We start from the raw sequence: 19,523 nt of genomic DNA on the forward strand, positions 1-19,523 counted from the left end.
TATTTTATTTAACCTTTATTTAACTTTAACTAGATATCTATGGAGTCTCCATAGCCCCTTTACACTTCTTTAGCGTACACTGCATGAAGTATTACATTGAAAGTGTTAATGTTTTTTCATGATGACATTTTAAAGGTTGATTCAACAGTGTTAATTTCCGCAGTATGTAGTATGTATTATGTAGTATGATGAGTAGTATGCGTGGAGTATGATGGTTTTTAGGCGATCCGACTAAATTCACATAGAAATTTGTTATACATCTGTCATTCTCATTGAAAGCAAGTCGGAAAAGCATTAGACCATTTGCATGCTTCCCGTTTTTAAGTTTAGTTTTCACATACTAAGCTTTAAAAAATACTATATTTCACAGTGGTTAATTGGTCCAAAGTTGTGTCAAACTTAAATTAGGCAAATGGTTTAGAATTTGGTCACACTTTATTTGGATAACATGCTATTAACAAACTATCTGTTGATAAGCAACTGCTTGCTAAGGTTACGGTTAGGTTTAGAATAAGAGTTAGGGTAACAGTTAAGGTTAGGAGAGTTGAAATGTTATGGATAGTCTGTAGAGCATCTATGGATGGACTATCCAAATAAAGTATTACCTACAATTTTAAACAACCAGGAAATGTTGGAGTGTTTTCTACATATTGCAAGAAGTGACAGAGGCTTCATTATCATATTTCGCAGCATGCTTTGTTGCAGGTAGATTATTTTGAATTGTTTGTTTCAATATCTTTGTTTTGTACATTGGTCGTTATTGATCTTATGGTATACAAAGATAAATAACATACAGATTGGGTTAATGGTTGGATTTATTGCAAGCGTTACTGAGAAAGTTGTTCCCGTTTACACAATCTATGCAGTCCTTTCAAATTACACCTTCCAGCCTAGCAAAAACTTTGACAGCCGGTTGTGGTTCAAATAGCACAGTGGGAAATATGCAAACGAGGCTTTAGTCTCTACAGTGTTGAAAAGGTAGTAAAGTACTAAAGGGATTATGCAGTCAGATGATTGAAATTCAAAACACAGAAAAGTGTAAAATGGCATGGAAGCCAATTAAAAACACAGAAAAGTGTAAAATTGCATGTGAGACAATTAAAAACACAGAAAAGTGTAAAATGGCATGGGAGCCAATTAAAAACACAGAAAAGTGTAAAATGGCATGGGAGCCAATTAAAAACACAGAAAATTGTAAAATGGCATGGGAGCCAATTAAAAACACAGAAAAGTGTAAAATGGTATGGGAGACAATTAAAAACACAGAAAAGTATAAAATGGCATGGGAGCCAATTAAAAACACAGAAAAGTATAAAATGACATGGGAGCCAATTAACAACACAGAAAAGTGTAAAATGGCATGGGAGCCAGTTAAAAACACAGAAAAGTGTAAAATGACATGGGAGCCAATTAACAACACAGAAAAGTGTAAAATGGTATGGGAGCCAGTTAAAAACACAGAAAAGTATAAAATGGCATGGGAGCCAATTAAAAACACAGAAAAGTATAAAATGACATGGGAGCCAATTAACAACACAGAAAAGTGTAAAATGGCATGGGAGCCAATTAAAAACACAGAAAAGTGTAAAATGGCATGGGAGACAATTAAAAACACAGAAAAGTATAAAATGGCATGGGAGACAATTAAAAACACAGAAAAGTGTAAAATGGCATGGGAGACAATTAAAAACACAGAAAAGTATAAAATGACATGGGAGCCAATTAACAACACAGAAAAGTGTAAAATGGCATTGGAGCCAATTAAAAACACAGAAAAGTGTAAAATGGCATGGGAGCCAATTAAAAACACAGAAAAGTATAAAATGGCATGGGAGACAATTAAAAACACAGAAAAGTGTAAAATGGCATGGGAGACAATTAAAAACACAGAAAAGTGTAAAATGGCATGGAAGCCAATTAAAAACACAGAAAAGTGTAAAATGGCATGGGAGACAATTAAAAACACAGAAAAGTGTAAAATGGCATGGGAGCCAATTAAAAACACAGAAAAGTGTAAAATGGCATGGGAGCCAATTAAAAACACAGAAGTGTAAAATGGCATGGGAGCCAATTAAAAACACAGAAAAGTATAAAATGACATGGGAGCCAATTAAAAACAAAGAAAAGTGTCAAATGGCATGGGAGCCAATTAAAAACACAGAAAAGTATAAAATGGCATGGGAGCCAATTAAAAAACACAGAAAAGTATAAAATGACATAGGAGCCAATTAAAATGGCATGGGAGCCAATTAAAAACACAGAAAAGTGTCAAATGGCATGGGAGCCAATTAAAAACACAGAAAAGTGTCAAATGGCATGGGAGCCAATTAAAAACACAGAAAAGTATAAAATGGCATGGGAGCCAATTAAAAACACAGAAAAGTGTGAAACCACAGTAGTTTTGACTAAATAAACACCAAAACGGTGTTGAATTTTACTCCGTGGGAGTTGAATTAACTCTTGCAATTTTACTGTGTTACTAGTAGTAGTAGTAGTAGTAGTATCAGTACACGGTCACATAAAAGCAAAATTAATATTTACAAAATAATGCATAGTCAGCATGATATACAGTATATTAGGAGTTTTTACCTGTGTAGTTGTCACTTCTCTCAGCCCCTTTGGGTGGATCTGATGAAAGCAAGTCCTGGATCTATAAAAACGGAGGGGGCCACAGTGTGAGACACTGACTTATTTTATGAACAATACAAAAGGAAGTAAATAGCTAAAGACACAATCCCCTTGCTTTCATAGAACTGCACATAGCTCTCTGCACACAGAATTTACACAATCCAGATTGTATGTACACAATGAACATCAAGCTATCACGCAGCTGCCCTTTGCACCAAGCACATCCCGCATCTGCCCTTTGACAGACCCTTATATATATATTTCCCCTATTGTACATCACCCTGTAAATTGTTTTATCTATACATGCACAACTCATAATGTAGTCTGTAGTTTTTAGCTTGGTGTTCATTGTGTACATAGAATGTGGATTGTGTACATTATGTGTCTAGAATCTGTCTAACTTACACAGTCAAGGCTCTCCAGGTCGAATTCAGAACCAGGCAGGGAAGAACTGAAGAACTGAAAGACAAGTAGTTGAAGAAAATGTTATTATCCCCTGGAGTTTTTCAGAAGAATCATATCAATAATAACATTCACAAAGAATAAGACAATATACATTGCGTGTACAAAACATTAAGAACACCTCCCTAATATTGAGTTACACCCCCCCTTTGCCCTCAGAACATTCTCCATTCGTCGGGACATGGACTCTACAAAGTGTCGAAAGCATTCCGCAGGGATGCTGGCCCATGTTGACGCCAATGCTTCCCACATTTGTGTCAAGTTGGCTGGATGTCCTTTGGGTGGTGCGCCATTCTTCATACACCTACTATTATACCCTGTTCAAAGGCACTTCAATCTTTTGTCTTGCCCATTCACCCTCTGAATGGCACACATGTACAATCCATGTCTCAAGGCATACAAATCCTTCTTTAACCAGTCTCTAACTGCATCTAATTGCTGTAAATGAGAATGTGTTCTCAGTCAACTTACCGGGTAAAATATATATATTTTTAAATAAAATCTACACTGATTGAAGTGGATTTAACAAGTGACATCAATAAGGGATCATAGCTTTCACCTGGTCAGTCTGTGTCATAGAAACATGCTGATGTTTTGTAAAACCAGTGTGCACAAACATAACATGAACCATAAACTCTATCTGTGTAGTCACGGTCACCTCACACCAAGTTGACCAACAAAGCCACAGTCCCTTTAAAACACACCCTGTCACCTAGAAATGCAGTGACAAACCTCACTGCACATTCTTATTTGACCAGTCAGTGTCCCATACAGTAAATGCCTCAGCACACGGTTGTTGGGACAGAAAAACATAGCCTGAACTTACTTCAAAGAGGGGTGAGGACTCGAAATTGATGGACTGCGCGTTTAGGATAGTCTGGAGGTTTTCCAGGCCATTGTCGATGCTGTCCAAATGGTCACTCAGCTCACTCCTACACCAAAAAACAAAACATGGTTCATATTTATACGTTTCTGAGGATCTCTCTGACTAAACACGCATTAAAGCAAATTAGCTGTTTAAAACAAATGGTAGTAAAATCACCCAACAACTCATTTGATATGAGCAACAGAAGCCATTGGAACAGCGCTGAGTGGGCCACACAATCACCGAGTTGTGAGCCTGATCCCCAGAACGTGGAATAGTCTGCCTTTCCTCGACAGTTCACTGGGCCTGCCACATTAAAACCCACTCACAGAATGATTGACCTTTGACCTAAATGGAGGGTAGCATTTGGGGTTGTGCAGATAGATTAACATTTGAACAAAACATGCTGAATCAGATGTTTTTTCAAGCCTGTGTGTTCAAAACATTATCAATTATCAATAATGATGTTCTCAGTTGGTGCCAAATACTGAGAACTATCAAATATTGAGACGCACTATCTGTTTGTAGACCAAGAGTACAGGTTGTCACATCCAGGGATAAGGTAAATGATTAGAAATGATACGCAATAATGACTGATCTAATATATTTGCTCAATATAGACATCACTTCGTTCATTTCTCTAATTACACACAGGCTTGACAGTTTGTTTTCTGGGCTTGTTGCTGGTGGCAATGTCAGGTACAGGCAGCAGCGTCAATCAAGAGTTCTGGGGGGAGGACAACATAACAGGGTTTGTGGGCCAACTGAAATGCTAACCCTGGGTGAGGTCTGAGGTGTAGAGTCGAGGAGGGGCTGGGGAAGAGGCGAGAGACCTCTGACATCTGTGTAGAACTGAAAAGATAGAAGCACAACAGCTGGAGAGAGAGGAGATCATAGCACTACTACACACTGCACCCCATAGGTTGACTACAGCCCAGGAATGGGGATCACATTGGCTACTCGGCTTCTCATTGGCTGAAAATAAGAATAAGGGCAGAAAGGAAGAGGCAAAGCATGAGGTTTCCACTCTCGCCAAAATCTGTCCAAAATAAGCCCAATGTGTTTCCATGGGCTTATTTTGGACCTAAGTTTGTCGACGACTCCCATTGTTAGGGCGGAGACATGAGCATCTCATCATTATATACTGATCTCTGATAAAGAGCATTGGGACCACAGGAAAAGGGACGGTGAATGGCTGCTGGTTTAAAATGGAATCCTGCTGAAAAAAATATTAAGCCACAACATACAGTGCCTTCAGAAAGTATTTACACCCCTTGACTTTTTTGAAATGTTGTTGTTACAGCCTGAATTGAAAATGGATTAAATGTAGATTTCGTGTCACTGATCTACACACAATACCCCATAATGTCAAAGTGGAATTTTGTTTGCAGAATATTTTCAAAATGTATACAAAATGAAAAGCTGAAATTCAAACCTCTTTGTTATGGCAAGCCTAAATAAGTTCAGGAGTAAAAATGTGCTTAAGAAATCACACAATAAGTTGCATGGACTCATTATGTGCCCAATAATAGAGGTTAAAATCATTTTTGAATGACTACCTCATCTCTGTACCCCACACACAATTATCTGTAAGGTCCCTCATTTGAGCAGTGCATTTCAAACACAGATTCAACCACAAAGACCAGATGTTTTTTAATCAAATCCTCGCAAAAACTGATAGATGTGTAAAAACACTGAATATCCCTTTAAGCATGGTGAAGTTATTAATTAGGCTTTGGATAGTGTATCAACACACCCAGTCACTACAAAAATACAGGTGTCCTTCCTAATTCACTTGATGGCGAGGAAGGAAACTGCTCAGGGATTCCCATGAGGCCAGTGGTGATTTTAAAACAGTTACAAAGTTTGTTGGTTGTGATGAGAAAACTGAGGATAGATCAACAACATTGTAGTTACTAACCTAAATGAAAAGAAGAAAACCTGTACAGAACACAAATATTCCAAAACATGCATCCTGTTTGCAATAAGGCACTTAAGTAATAATGCAAAAAATGTGGTAAAAAAAGTAACTTTATGTACTGAATACAAAGTGTTATGTTTGGGAAACACCCAACAATACATCACTGATTACCACTCTTCATATTTTCAAGAATTGTGGTGCCTGCATCATGGTATGGGTATGCTTGTCATTGGCAAGGATTAGGGAGTTTTTTGGGGGGATAAAAAGAAACGGAATACAACTACGCAGAGGCAAATCCTAGATGAAAACCTGGTTCAATCTGCTTTCCAACAGACACTGGGAGACAAATTCACTTTCAGCAGGACAATAACCTAAAACACAAGACCAAATATACACTGGAGTTTCTTAACAAAACAACATTGAATGTTCCAGAGTGGCCTAGTTACAGTTTTGACAAAAATTGGCTTGAAAATCTATTATTTTATATATTTTTTCACCTTTATTTAACTAGTCAAGTCAGTTAAGAACAAATTCTTATTTTCAATGACGGCCTAGGAACAGTGGTAAGACTTAGAAATATATTTCTTGCAATGATTAACAATCAACTTGACATTGCTTGAAGAATTAAAACAAATTATAACAGGAAAAATATTGTATAATCCAGGTATGGAAAGCTCTTAGACACTTGCCTAAACATACTTACAGCTTTAAATCGCTGCCAAAGGTGATTCTAACATGTTTTTTTCATGGGGGGGGGGGGGGGGTATATCTATGTAATCAAGCTATATTAGCGTTTTATTTTTCATTAATCTTGAATAAATGTTTGAATTTTTCTTCCACTTTGACAAGAGTATTTTGAGTAGATCGTTGACCAAAATTGACAATTAAACCTATTTTAATCCCCCTTTGTAACACAACAAAATGTGGAAAAAGTAAAGGGGTGTGAATACTTTCTGAAGGCACTGTATGTAATGTACAGTCTAGGTTCCATTAGAGCAGGGGTGTCAAAGTCAAATGGACGGAGGGCCAAATAAAAAATTTAGCTACAAGCCGAGGGCCGGACTGTTCGAATGTTCATTGAAAATTTTTTAAATGACGCATATAGTCTAGTGAACCTAATTGAACCTACTGAAAACCTAACAAATATATTCCAATATGATCAGATAAATAAAGCAATATTTTCTTATGGCTCTGTCAGTAATCTTTAATTTTCAACAGACACAAAAGACAAATTTCCTTTATATAAAAATCCCCATAACATGAACATTAAATGAAAGAAACCGGTATTCAAGGCACCATCAGTAGCCTATATTTTCTATTTTAGCAAAAGTGGGCTAAATTTACTTCAAAGAAAAAAACAATAATAGCAATTTTCTATCATCCACTCAACTGAAATATTTTTAAAATATAATTGGATTGAAATACAATAAAATAAAGTGCAAAAATCTATTAATCAAAAACAACACTTTGTTTAAGGAGAAGTAACATGCAGTGAAAACAAATATTAAACTTTAACTTTTAAACTTGAACTGAGTAAAAACTCTAAATATGTGATTGCACAGTAATGTTCACTTGTTTGAGGTTGAGGGTGATACTTGGTGGTGTCCCATCTTTTCCACAAGTTCATCAATGTTCGGGGTAAGGCTCTGAGCTGAGGAAATCCTCAGAATTGAGTGGAGGTGTTCAGCAGTAAGTCGACTTCTGTGTGATGTTTTGTTCAGGTTCATCAAAGAAAACAGTTGTTCACACAGGTATGTGCTGCCAAACATAGACAACGTTTGAGCAGCCTGGATGCGCAGCTGGGGCATTGTGTCGGGGAGGAAACGGGCGAACTCCGCAGCACCCACTGCCGCATATTTTGCCCTCAGTGCATCATTGCATTGGAGGTCAATCAACTCCATTTGGAGGTTTGGTGGTGAGCTTTCCACGTCAACAGCAAATGGGTTACCGAGCAGTTCCAACCTGCTTTTTTGTGCTTCAAAGTCAGCAAATCGGCGTCGAAAGTCAGCGGCAAGCATACCTATTTTATCAGCCAACTGTGCGCTCGGGAACGCACTGGTAGAGAGCTTCTCTTTCATGGTCTGGCAGCTGGGAAAGTGGCTCAAATTTTCTTTCCGCATCTGCGTCTCCCACAGAGTCAGTTTGGTTTTAAATGCCTTCACTGTACTGTACATATCAGAGATGACATGATCCCGACCCTGCAGCTGCAAGTTCATTGCATTCAGATGACTCGTAATGTCACACAGAAAAGCCATTTCACACAGAAACATTTCGTCTCGGAGTTGTGTTGTGTCTTTCCCTTTGCTGTCCAAGAACAGACAAATCTCCTCACGAAGCTCGAAACATCTTTGAAGCACCTTTCCCTGGCTTAGCCATCGCACCTCTGTGTGATAAGGCAAATCACCATGCTCCGTTTCTAACTCCGTCAGAAATGCCTTGAACTGGCGGTGATTCAAACCTTTGGCTCTGATAAAGTTAACTGTGCGCGTGATGATGCTCATTACATGCTCCATTTTCAAGGCTTTACCGCACAACGCTTCCTGGTGTATGATACAATGATAAGCTGTCAGCTCACCTGTCGCGTTTTCCTCTTGCATCTTTTCCCGTATCTTCGCCACCAGTCCGCTCCTGTGTCCACACATCGCAGGTGCTCCGTCGGTTGTCAAACCCACGAGTTTTTCCCAAGGCAGCTCCATCTCATTTACACAGCAGCCTACTGCTCGGTGCGTCACCGTTGCATTGTGGGAAATGTAGTATTGGTGCGTGTAAAAGATCTGCGGGCTGCCGGCTTGCTGCGGTCTGCGGGCCGGTTCTAATAATAAATCAAGATCATCCCAGGGGCCGTAAAAAACCTTCTCGCGGGCCGGATGTGGCCCGCGGGCCTTGACTCTGACATATATGCATTAGAGAGTACGATTTCTAGAAAATAAATAACAATTTTAACTCATCTCAACAGTGACACAGAAGTCAATGACTGAGACAACATCAAGAAAAAAAAAAAAAATGAAAACTGCATTTCTCGGTCTGATGTATTGTATGCCCATAAATCTATACATCTGAAGTACAGTAGATTAAGATTTACAGTATGCATTAGTTTGATTAAATGGCAAGTAACTTATTATGTACAGTTAATAGCAACAGCCAGGATCCTAAAACTAAAAAGCCAAGATGAAATGCAACAAATCAACAGAACTATGTCTAAAATGACAACGAATCCATGTTTGGTTTAAAATAATTTGCCTAGTCTTTGAAGTGTATACTAAGCAAAACCAGAGAAAGGCCAGTGGGTTGTGTATGTAGAGCTTGTTGAATGATTGTGCATATTAAACTAGCATAAAGTGCTAACAGCTGCCTAAACAGCTGTGGAGGAGCTGCTTTGAATCCCTAGCACATCCTCTTGATGCAATGTGACGTGATACACATAGAGATTGTTGAGCATGGGGAGAAGCATAGGGCAATAGGCTGGCTGCAGACATCCACTGGCATGCGACGACTGATTATCAAGGCATTGAAATGCTAGCGTGATGCAAGTGGATCTTAAGCTATGGAAAAACCGCAATGACGAATAGTGAAAAGCAGCGGGTGGCCTTCCTATCGCCGCGGTGTGTTTTAGCCAATTAGATTGACATGGAATCCTTTAAGGGGAAGTGAACAAATGAACACGAGTGTAGAAGGGGAGAATTAGGCTAATTGTGGTCATATCTGTTGACCTGTGCTAGGTGGAAGGGGCTGAGGGACAGACTGGCAGTGGGACCTGATCATGGTGACATCATCTGGGAATCACTCACTTGTCTAGACAGGCGAGGCTGAGACACTTTTGCTCCGTAGGGGTCGTTGGGGCAGGGGACGCGTTAGGCTCGTTGCTCTCCTGCAGGATGGAGTTGATGAAGGTGATGGGAGACAGGGGCGTGTCTACCTGGACTCCTGCCCCACCGATCACGGCCTCGGCCGAACACACCTCCTCCAACACGGGACTGGACGGCTCCTCCTTTATGTGGACCAATGGGCTCATGCTGAAGACAGGAAGAGAAATGGGGTAATTTAGTTTATTCTTGGATAGTTGGCATTGGGGTCAGGAGTTGTTCCTGAATCCTGACTTGACCAGGAAAAACTTTAGGCCTTAGTTCAGGGTTCTCCAACTGGCAGCCCATGGGTGATTGTATTTGCCCATCAAATCAGCTCCAAGTGATTTCAATTTTAGAAATTGGTTCCAAAGTATTCCCACGCATAATAGAGATGTATGAAAATCGTATACAAATGTAAGCAAGGTTTTAAATGATTATGTTTTAGTCAAATTATATATCCGTTTGGGCTTCTTGCGGTCAATTTGCAGTCTACAAATGATTTCTAATGTTTCTGCTCCCTGACCATCCCCTCAAGAAAATAATCTAGTTGATGATCCCTGCCTTAGTTGTCAGAGGATTTCTTGGTCAGGTCATGTGATCAGGAAAGAAAAGTAGTTATTTAAAAAATAAAAAATAAAAAACATTTAACAGTTGGTTGATGAAATGAGGCAAGCTCACTAACCTTTCCTCTATCCACTCATTAGTGACCTCCACAGGGCTGGCCTGTGCCAGGTCGGTGACGTCAGAGATTATGGGGCCGTTGTTAAGAGACGTCTCTGCCGTGAAGAGACCGGTACTGGTGAATGGTGCGCCCGAGGCCTGGGAAGATGACACACATTCACATACATACTACAACTGTACTGACATCCTAACAAGATCAGTTGACTAAAAAATTTAAAAAACTTTTTTGTACCCCTTGTTCTCCCCAATTTTGTGATATCCAAATTGGTCATTAGTCTTGTCCTATCGCTGCAACTCCCCTACGGACTCGGGAGAGACGAAGGTCGAGAGCCAATCGTCCTCCGAAACACGATCCTGCCAAGCCGCACTGCTTCTTGACACACTGCAGTATCTGGAAGTCAGCAGCACCAATGTGTCAGAGGAAACACCATACAGCTGGCGACCGAAGTCAGTGTGCATACGCCCGGCCCAACACAAGGAGTCGCTAGATCGCGATGGGACAAGGACATCCCGGCTGGCCAAAACTTCCCCTAACCCGGACAACGATGGGCCAATTGTGAGCTGCCTCGTGGGTCTCAGCCGGCTGTGTCACAGCCTGGGATCGAACCCGGGTCTGTAGTGACACCATAGACCACTGCGACACTCGGGAGGCCCTCTAACAAGATGCGTAACACAAGCTCAATAACATTACACCTTTCTTAGTGGCGCTCCAGCGACCACACCTCTGAATGCACTAGCTTACCTCGGTCTGGTTAAAAGACCAATAAACTTAAATAGTGACTGACAAGTCCTCATGTCTGAGATATGAATTAGCCATCTGTGATTGATGAAGTCTTTTCTGGAGATTGTCACAATTTTGTGTACTTACCTCACTAGCCTACATCAAAACATGCCTTACAAATCAAGTTGTCCATATCATAACTCAATTGTAAAGTACAGCTGTAAGCAATAGCATCAACTGTGAATTCACTCAGCCTGAGTTCCACTTCTACCACAGGGAGGTGCCAAGCTCGGCTAGGTTCCCGGTGATACTGAACTCACGGAGATAGCAGGCGAGCCCTGCAGCGAGGCCTGAAGATGTTCCAGAGAGTACTGCCTGCTGAACTTGGGCAAGGAGTGGGCGGAGCTGCTGTCATTCAGCATCAGGGGACTTCAGTAGTTCCATAGAGAGGAGACACAAGACAAGAGTCAAACACTCACAAACCTTTACTGGTTCACTATTTGACTGAATGTGCGGTAGCTATGTTAAATGACTTGCATCTTTCTCTTCATCCCCAGGACTCTGTTGGACTGCACCAGGGTCACTAGGAACTGGATGAGCTGGGGGAGACAGACACAGTTAGCAGTAGAGCTGCGTGATATTGGCAAATTTCACAATAAATTGACTGAATTATCACGATAACAATAAATAAAACTATACATTTCTAACATTACATCTGCACCAGTTAGCCTACTTTTGTATATTACCGTACCCTTATAACGTCTACTAATAATTTGAATGCTTTAACTATCAATTGAACCGTTAGCAATAGCCTATATTATCAGACTTATTTAATTTAAAAATTCAAATTTCTCTCGTATACAGTTCTCTAGCTACTTATCATGTTTATCGATATCAGTTAAATGTCCTCGATAAATGGTTGGTACGGTCTGTGTCAATGTTTGGTTTATCGTCCCAGCTCTAGTTCGCAGGAGATGATTGGTTGATTTATTAGACAATTTAAAATCTACATATACACCCAGACACCAATGCAATGACAGTACAGGGTTTATTCTGGATCAAAAAGGGGATTAGGTGGTGGGTGCGGCGATGGGCAGTTTGCACGGCTGAATTTTTTTGGCTAATGCTGTGTTTTTTTTGTTGCTCAAACACAATATCAAATTCATTGTTTAACATATTCCAAATTCTCCTTGACTGTCTAGATTATATTATCAAAAAATACAGTACCAGACAGTTTGGACACACCTACTCATTCAAGGGTTTTCCTTTATTTAGACTATTTTCCACATTGTAGAATAATAGTGAAGACAACAAACCTATGAAATAACACATATGGAATCATGTAGTAAGCAAAAAAGTGTTAAATCAAAATATATTCTTTATAATTTGAGATTCTTCAAAGTAGCCACCCTTTGCCTTGATGACATTTTTGCACACTCTTGGCATTCTCTCAACCAGCTTCATGCGGTAGTCACCTGGGATGCATTTCAATTAACAGGTGTGCCTTGTTAAAAGTTAATTTGTGGAATTTCTTTCCTTCTTAATGCGTTTCAGCCAATCAGTTGTGATGTGACAATGTAGGGTTGGTATACAGAAGATAGCCCTATTTGGTAAGACCAAGAAATTGGTTATATTTTAACGTCTGCGTAGCCAGGAGCTAAAATAAAACTTGGATCTATTTGTGACGCTTGACGAGCTGCATGTCCCGCCTCTCCCATCTCCTCATTGGTTTTTAGGAGCATATACCCACGTGGGTGAATGAAAGCCTCGAAATTGAGCTCAGGTGCATCTTGTTTCCATTGATCATCCTTGAGATGTTTCTACAACTTGGAGTCCACCTGTGGTAAATTCTATTGATTGGACATGATTTAGAAAGCTGCACACCTGCCTATATAAGGTCCCACAGTTGACAGTGCATGTCAGAGCAAAAACCAAGCCATGAGGTCAAAGAAATTGTAGGTAGAGCTCAGAGACAGGATTGTGTCAAGGCACAGATCTGGGGAAGGGTACCAACAAATATCTGCAGCATTGAAGGTCCCCATCATTGTTAAATGGAAGAAGTTTGGAACCACCAAGACTCTTCCTAGAGCTTGCCGCCCAGCCAAACTGGGGAGAAGGGCCTTGGTCAGGGAGGTGACCAAGAACCCGATGGTCACTCTGACAGAGTTCCTCTGTGGATACGGGAGAACCTTCTATAAGGACAACCATCTCTGCAGCACTCCACCAATCAGGCCTTTATGGTACAGTGGCCAGACGGAAACCACTCCTCAGTAAAAGGCAGACAGCCCACTTGGAGTTTGCCAAAAGGCACCTAAAGATTGAGACCATGAAACCATGATTGAACTCTTTGGTCTGAATGCCCAGCGTCACATCTGGAGGAAACCTGGCACCATCCCTACGGTGAAGCGCGGTGGTGGCAGCATCATGCTATGTTTTTCAGCTGCAGGACTGGGAGACTAGTCAGGATCTAGGTAAAGATGAACGGAGCAAAGTACAAAGAGATCCTTGATGAAAACCTACTCCAGAGCGCTCAGGACCTCAGACTGAGGCGAAGGTTCACCTTCCAACAGGACAACGACCTGCACACAGCCAAGACAACACAGGAGTGGCTTCGGCACAAGTCTATGAATGTCCTTGAGTAGCCCAGCCAGAGTCCGGACTTGAACATCTCTGGAGAGACCTGAAAATAGCTGTGCAGCGACACTCCCCATCCAACCTGACAGAGCTTGTGAGGATCTGCAGAGAAGGGGAGAAATTCCACAAATACAGGTGTGCCAAGCTTGTAGCATCATACCCAAGACGACTCGCATACATTTTACGTATGGGTGGAATCGAACCCACTACCCTAGCATTACAAGCACCATGCTTTACCAATTAAGCTACAAAGGACCACATGTTATCACATGAATTACTATGTTACCATAGCATAGAAGAGCCAACCCCATATTCTGTGTGGTCAGAGCAGTGGCAGGTACCGTGACTGTCTTTTACCTTGTTGACGACTTTCTGTTGCTGGGCGTGTTTCTGTCTGAGGCTGGCCACCTCCCTCCACAGAGCTTCATTCTCACTGGAAAGACAAAGGGGATACTCGTTTACAGATCAGTTAATCATTATTTTAAATTGAATGCCACAAATGGCAAACGTATTTCAGTCATTTAGCAGACACTCTTATCCAGAGCGACTTACAGTAGTGAGTGCATACACTTTCATACTTTTTTCGTTCTAGTCCCCCATGGGAATCGAACCCACAAGCGCCATGCTCTACCAACTGAGCCACAAAGAACCGCATATACAACTGATGCCCAATTAGGCCAACTAATCATTTGCCTTCCATTCCCAAACCCATGACATCCTCTTTGGGTAATGTCATGGACGCTTGCTACAATGACATCAGTCCTTGACATTGTGATGTTTCTTCATACATCATTTGAATAGCCTAATAACCAGCTGCAACGCATGTTTTGAAATAAATCAAAGAATGACTAACCAATCTCAGAACAGCACGTCATCCCTAACTGACTTAAAACTCCACCGTACATGTAGCCAAGATGGGGGAAGGGCAAAGGGCAGGAGGGCAAGGGCTTAGACCCTAATCTTTAAGAGCCCCCCATACTGTGGCATGCCTAACGAGGCACAGCAGATTTTTTACTGTACTGGTAAAGATTTGAGGAATAGTTGAGGCAGTTTATTTTGTTAAGTTAATGGCTATTGAAAGATCTTAGCGCGCTGTGTTTATTCAGCTTTTTTAGTGCAGTCTATAAAGACCCTGCCCCTCCACCTGGCTCTTAAAGCCTGGCTCCCCAGACTATGGTTAAGCTGCTTTGTGGGTGTGCTCATGGGCCTGATTCATCCATTGTCCATACACATGGCTCACATTAAATTACATGCCCTGGACTCAGACAAAACCTAGCCTGGACCCAAATATGTTTGTGCTGTCCTGTAATCTCTTATGGTCTCTGTCTCACTGGAGTTGGCAAGACAGAGCAAACCAGGCTAGACAACACCTTGATGAATGTCAGATTGATTCTTCTGGCTCCATGACAAGATGAAGATTTCAGAATCATCTTCAGTTTCCAAGTACATTGAAATGTACCAGGAATGACCTGATGCTACCACAATAATCAGAATATAAATGTATATATTTCAGAGTTTGATTAGCATTTTAGTCTTATGTCTTGACTAAGGTGGCTCTAAAAAAGTGCAAATTAAACTACAGATATAGTATCTTAATTTGATCACTCAGCCGCAGGAAATTCAAATGAGCCTTGTGATTTACATAACTTCACTGAAAACCCGCAGTTCTCCCTCGATCAAATGTTAAAGCACTGGACAGAATACATGTCCTACAACTGTAGATCCTACTACATTCAAAAATGTATCTACATTGCTGCCATACATCAACAACTGTAGTTTTATAAAGATTAAAGGGTAGGTAGCATAAACGTAACCACATTCAACATGTGGATTTGCATTAGAATAAGCATCAAAAGTACTGGTTTAAATAACATTCAGTGAACTTACAAGCAAATACTTAGATTTTATTGTTAAAATTCAGCTTGCAAGGTTGCTAGCCAACTTTCCTGCTAATGTTAGCCCTACTAGCCTGCTAACGTTATGTTAGTACTGCTTGAGTCCGCCAGTTGCTATCAAACCCTAGGTTATAGCTACATTAAAGAAAACCAAAGTTTAGGAAATACATAACGCCAGCTAATCAGTTTTCAAATAATGTTACTGGCATAAGCAGTTCTCTAAGCCAATCCGCTCGCTTCAATCAACAAGTTTTTTGCATTAACTTGCATGGTTTCTTCTTAGTGAATGTACACTACCGTTCAAATGTTTGGGGTCACTTAGAAATGTCCTTGTTTTTGAAAGAAAAGCAATGTTTTTGTCCATTAAATAACATAAAATGTATCAGAAATACAGCGTAGACACTGTTTATGTTGTAAATGACTATTGTAGCTGGAAATGGCAGATTTTTTATGGAATATCTACATCGGCGTACAGAGGCCCATTATCAGCAACCATCACTCCTGTGTTCCAATGGCACGTTGTGTTAGCTAATCCAAGTTTATAATTTTAAGGCCAGCATCCTGGAGTCGCCTCTTAACTGTTGAGGTTGAGACTGGTGTTTTGCGCGTACTATTTAATGAAGTTGCCAGTTGCGGACTTGTGAGGCGTCTGTTTCTCAAACTAGACACTAATGTACTTGTCCTCTTGCTCAGTTGTGCACCAGGGCCTCCCACTCTTTCTATTCTGGTTAGAGGCAGTTTGCGCTGTTCTGTGAAGGGAGTAGTACACAGCGTTGTACGAGATCTTCAGTTTCTTGGCAATTTCTCGCCTTCATTTCTCAGAACAAGAATAGACTGACAAGTTTCAGAAGAAAGTACTTTGTTTCTGGCCATTTTGAGCCTGTAATCGAACACACAAATGCTGATGCTGCAGATACTCAACTAGTCTAAAGGCGGCGGTTTTAATGCTTCTTTAATCAGGACAACCGTTTTCAGCTGTGCTAACACAATTGCAAAAGGGTTTTCTAATGATCAATTAGCCTTTATAAAATGATAAACTTGGATTAGCTAACACAACGTGCCATTGGAACACAGGAATGATGGTTTCTGATAATGTGCCTCTGTACGCCTATGTAGACATTCCATTAAAAAATCTGCCGTTTCCAGCTACAATAGTCATTTACAACATTAACAATGTCTACACTGTATTTCTGATCAATTTGATGTTATTTTGATGGACCAAAAAATAGCTTTCCTTTCAAAAACATGGACATTTTGAAGTGACCCCAAAGTTTTGAACGGTAGTGCTGGTGAGCTACTATGTACACTAATACTTGGTTTGGAATGCAATTACATGCTAACATGGCTAGTAGCTAATGTTAGCCAGCTGGAACTAGCTAAGTAGCACCGGTTGGCCATATGATGTTGAGAAATAGTACATTGTGGGTAGTTCCGAAAATATCCGGTAATAAGTTAATAAATATGTAAAAACACTAAAACATAACTATGTTTGTAGTTATAGGTAACCAGATCGTGACGACAACTAAGTTACTAAGTCTTTGACCACACTGTTACTTTGGTGAGTGAAAGCATGCTTCCTACCCTTTAATAAACACAAGATAGATATATTGGTCTCCACTACGACACACAAGTGTATCCCGTAGGCATCACCTAAACCATAGCCTAATGAAACCTATCAAAATCATTTCCTTTTAGAAATGTATTCTTTTTGTATTCATTCATAATCAAATCCTTCTGCTGCAGGAATATTTTACTCCTGCGACTAAACTGGTCAAATTAAGATCTCACACCTGTATTCTAGACCTGAAAAATCTAAATCAATCAACATGTAGGCCTGGCGTTCGAGGATTAATTTGCTGATTATCATAGCTTCGGCCTTACAACCTGGCATTGTTATGGAGTAACGCATGTTAACCTTAAGAACTTCCAGTACACAGATGTGGTATTAAAACAGAGACTGAACGAGGGTTGAAGGAGGTGTGTACTGGGGGTGTCATCTGAGTGCTACAGGGCCTTCAAACCTCCGACATGGAAAAGAGAGGTGCTCTATCTGTGTTTATAGACCATCAGTGGTCCTTGCTGCCTTGTAAATTCACGCTGCCCTGTATAAGGTTGCGCCAGAAAAGCCCACTGTCTGTGCTGACCTCCCTGTGGGGCAGATGAACAGGGTTTATAGAGGCAGGTGTGGATGCCTCCAAGTGGATAGGGTCACCACTGACCCCCCCCGAAACACCACTCTGACCAATAGTTAGAGGGATTATTTAACATGTGAAAGTCATTCGATAATCAGAAACATAGCTATAACTTTTCAGACTGTCAGATTTGTCTGAGTGTCAGAGGGGAGGTGCGCAGGTGTGAAAATAACGAGGAATATGGTAAAAGAGAAGAATCCTTTTTTATAAGTAAGAGAGATTCTTGTCTCGTTTTATTGAGAGCCACCCACCTCAGGTGATGGACATTCATCGTTTGAGTGATACATCTTAATCTGAAGGTATGGATCGAACAGGCAAGTTGGATAAAATAGATTGGATAAATAATCCCGTCTTCTTGCACTCTCCTATTCTAAGAGGACATGGAGAGAGACTGTCATGCCGTGCCGATGGACAGGATGAATAAGGTCATAATGAAAACTGTCCTGCGTATTGCATCATGGTACCATGAAGAAAAAGTCTGGTTTGTGAACATATGTTTGGGACAGGAGAGAATGCCCTCAGCGGCAATGAAGAGTCCAAGGGTCCAGCTGGAGAATCCAAATATGTCTGTGTGTGTGTGGAGGAAGGATTGTATTAATTATGTGGGGCCTGACATGCACCCTGACGGCCTAAAGGCAGCTGGTGTGCAGCCTAGCCACATCATCCCAGCTGCATGACAGGAGCCACTCGGTTTTAGAATGGTGACTAAGCATACTGAAACATGAAACACCATTATACTGTCCCAGAGTGAGGCGCACTGACACAACCCAATGGGTTATCCTATAACTGTTACAAAATGGGAACTTAACTTTGCACCACATTTTATCAAGACATCTATAATGAGTAGACACGCTAACGAACCAGACACGTACAATGACAGAACTCAATGAGTTATCCCCACATCATTACTGCTACAAACATGGAACTCAGTCTGAACCACAATTGATCTAGTCTGGTCCCAGATTGGTTTGTGCATTTGCCTACTCCATTGTCAAGTCAAACACGGCAATTCCATTTTGAGTTAGCAATGGCTTGAGCAGAAACAGACTGGCACCCAGGCTACAACTTATCAAGTCATCCAAAAAAGGAACACATAGAAGTAACCCTGAACCTATCCTAAACCACAGCCAGATAAAAACTAGAAACAGAAGGTCCAACTCTCCACAGCTGCAGTTCTACCACCATTAAAAACTATACTTTTTATCACTAGATGTGCGCCCTTAATTGGAGTTTTACAAAATAGCGTGAAAGTGTTAATTTAGGACAGCTCTGTGGATTCAAACAGCACACTGACTCCTGCATGTATATTTCAGCCTCTGACAGGCCTCTAGGAATTCTGTCTCTAGCAGCCTAATCACTAGCTTAAAATAAACTGGTTGACACCGCCTTAATGCAGCATGCTAGGCTACGGCAGCCCTATGGGGACACAATATACATGCTCGCTAATTTAGCAAAACAGCAGCAAAGCGTGAGCGAAAGAGAATCTTATTGTTTGGAACAGAGGCAAAGCTGGGGTAGGAATGTTTTTGGCTCGTTCAAGGGGCAGTCAATTCTGAAAATGTTCTACAATTTTGCATCTACAGTGCCTTCGAAAAGTATTCAGACCCCTTGACTTTTTCCACATTGTTATGTTACAGCCTTATTCTAAAAATGATTAAATAAAAATCCTCATGAATCTA

General features: G+C 40.8%; 1 protein-coding gene across 4 annotated transcripts in view; it reads right to left on the reverse strand.

Annotated features, from left to right (window-relative positions):
* LOC139559333 (heat shock factor protein 1-like) overlaps nucleotides 1-19,523 on the reverse strand; it is a 35,595-nt gene that overhangs the window by 3,755 nt on the left and 12,317 nt on the right. For 2 of the 4 annotated variants that reach the window (XM_071375254.1, XM_071375253.1), the window contains exons 5-13: nucleotides 14,115-14,190; nucleotides 11,661-11,722; nucleotides 11,444-11,552; nucleotides 10,404-10,540; nucleotides 9,665-9,889; nucleotides 4,733-4,807; nucleotides 3,917-4,022; nucleotides 3,034-3,087; nucleotides 2,590-2,650 (exon numbers count right to left, since the gene is read on the reverse strand). In XM_071375254.1, coding sequence (XP_071231355.1) covers nucleotides 2,590-2,650; nucleotides 3,034-3,087; nucleotides 3,917-4,022; nucleotides 4,733-4,807; nucleotides 9,665-9,889; nucleotides 10,404-10,540; nucleotides 11,444-11,552; nucleotides 11,661-11,722; nucleotides 14,115-14,190 — 905 coding nt within the window. The remainder of the gene's footprint in view (nucleotides 1-2,589; nucleotides 2,651-3,033; nucleotides 3,088-3,916; nucleotides 4,023-4,732; nucleotides 4,808-9,664; nucleotides 9,890-10,403; nucleotides 10,541-11,443; nucleotides 11,553-11,660; nucleotides 11,723-14,114; nucleotides 14,191-19,523) is intronic. The other 2 variants (XM_071375256.1, XM_071375255.1) reach the window with 1 other exon arrangement.

The sequence above is a fragment of the Salvelinus alpinus genome, chromosome 29, assembly GCF_045679555.1.
Source record: "Salvelinus alpinus chromosome 29, SLU_Salpinus.1, whole genome shotgun sequence".
NCBI lineage: Eukaryota > Metazoa > Chordata > Actinopteri > Salmoniformes > Salmonidae > Salvelinus > Salvelinus alpinus.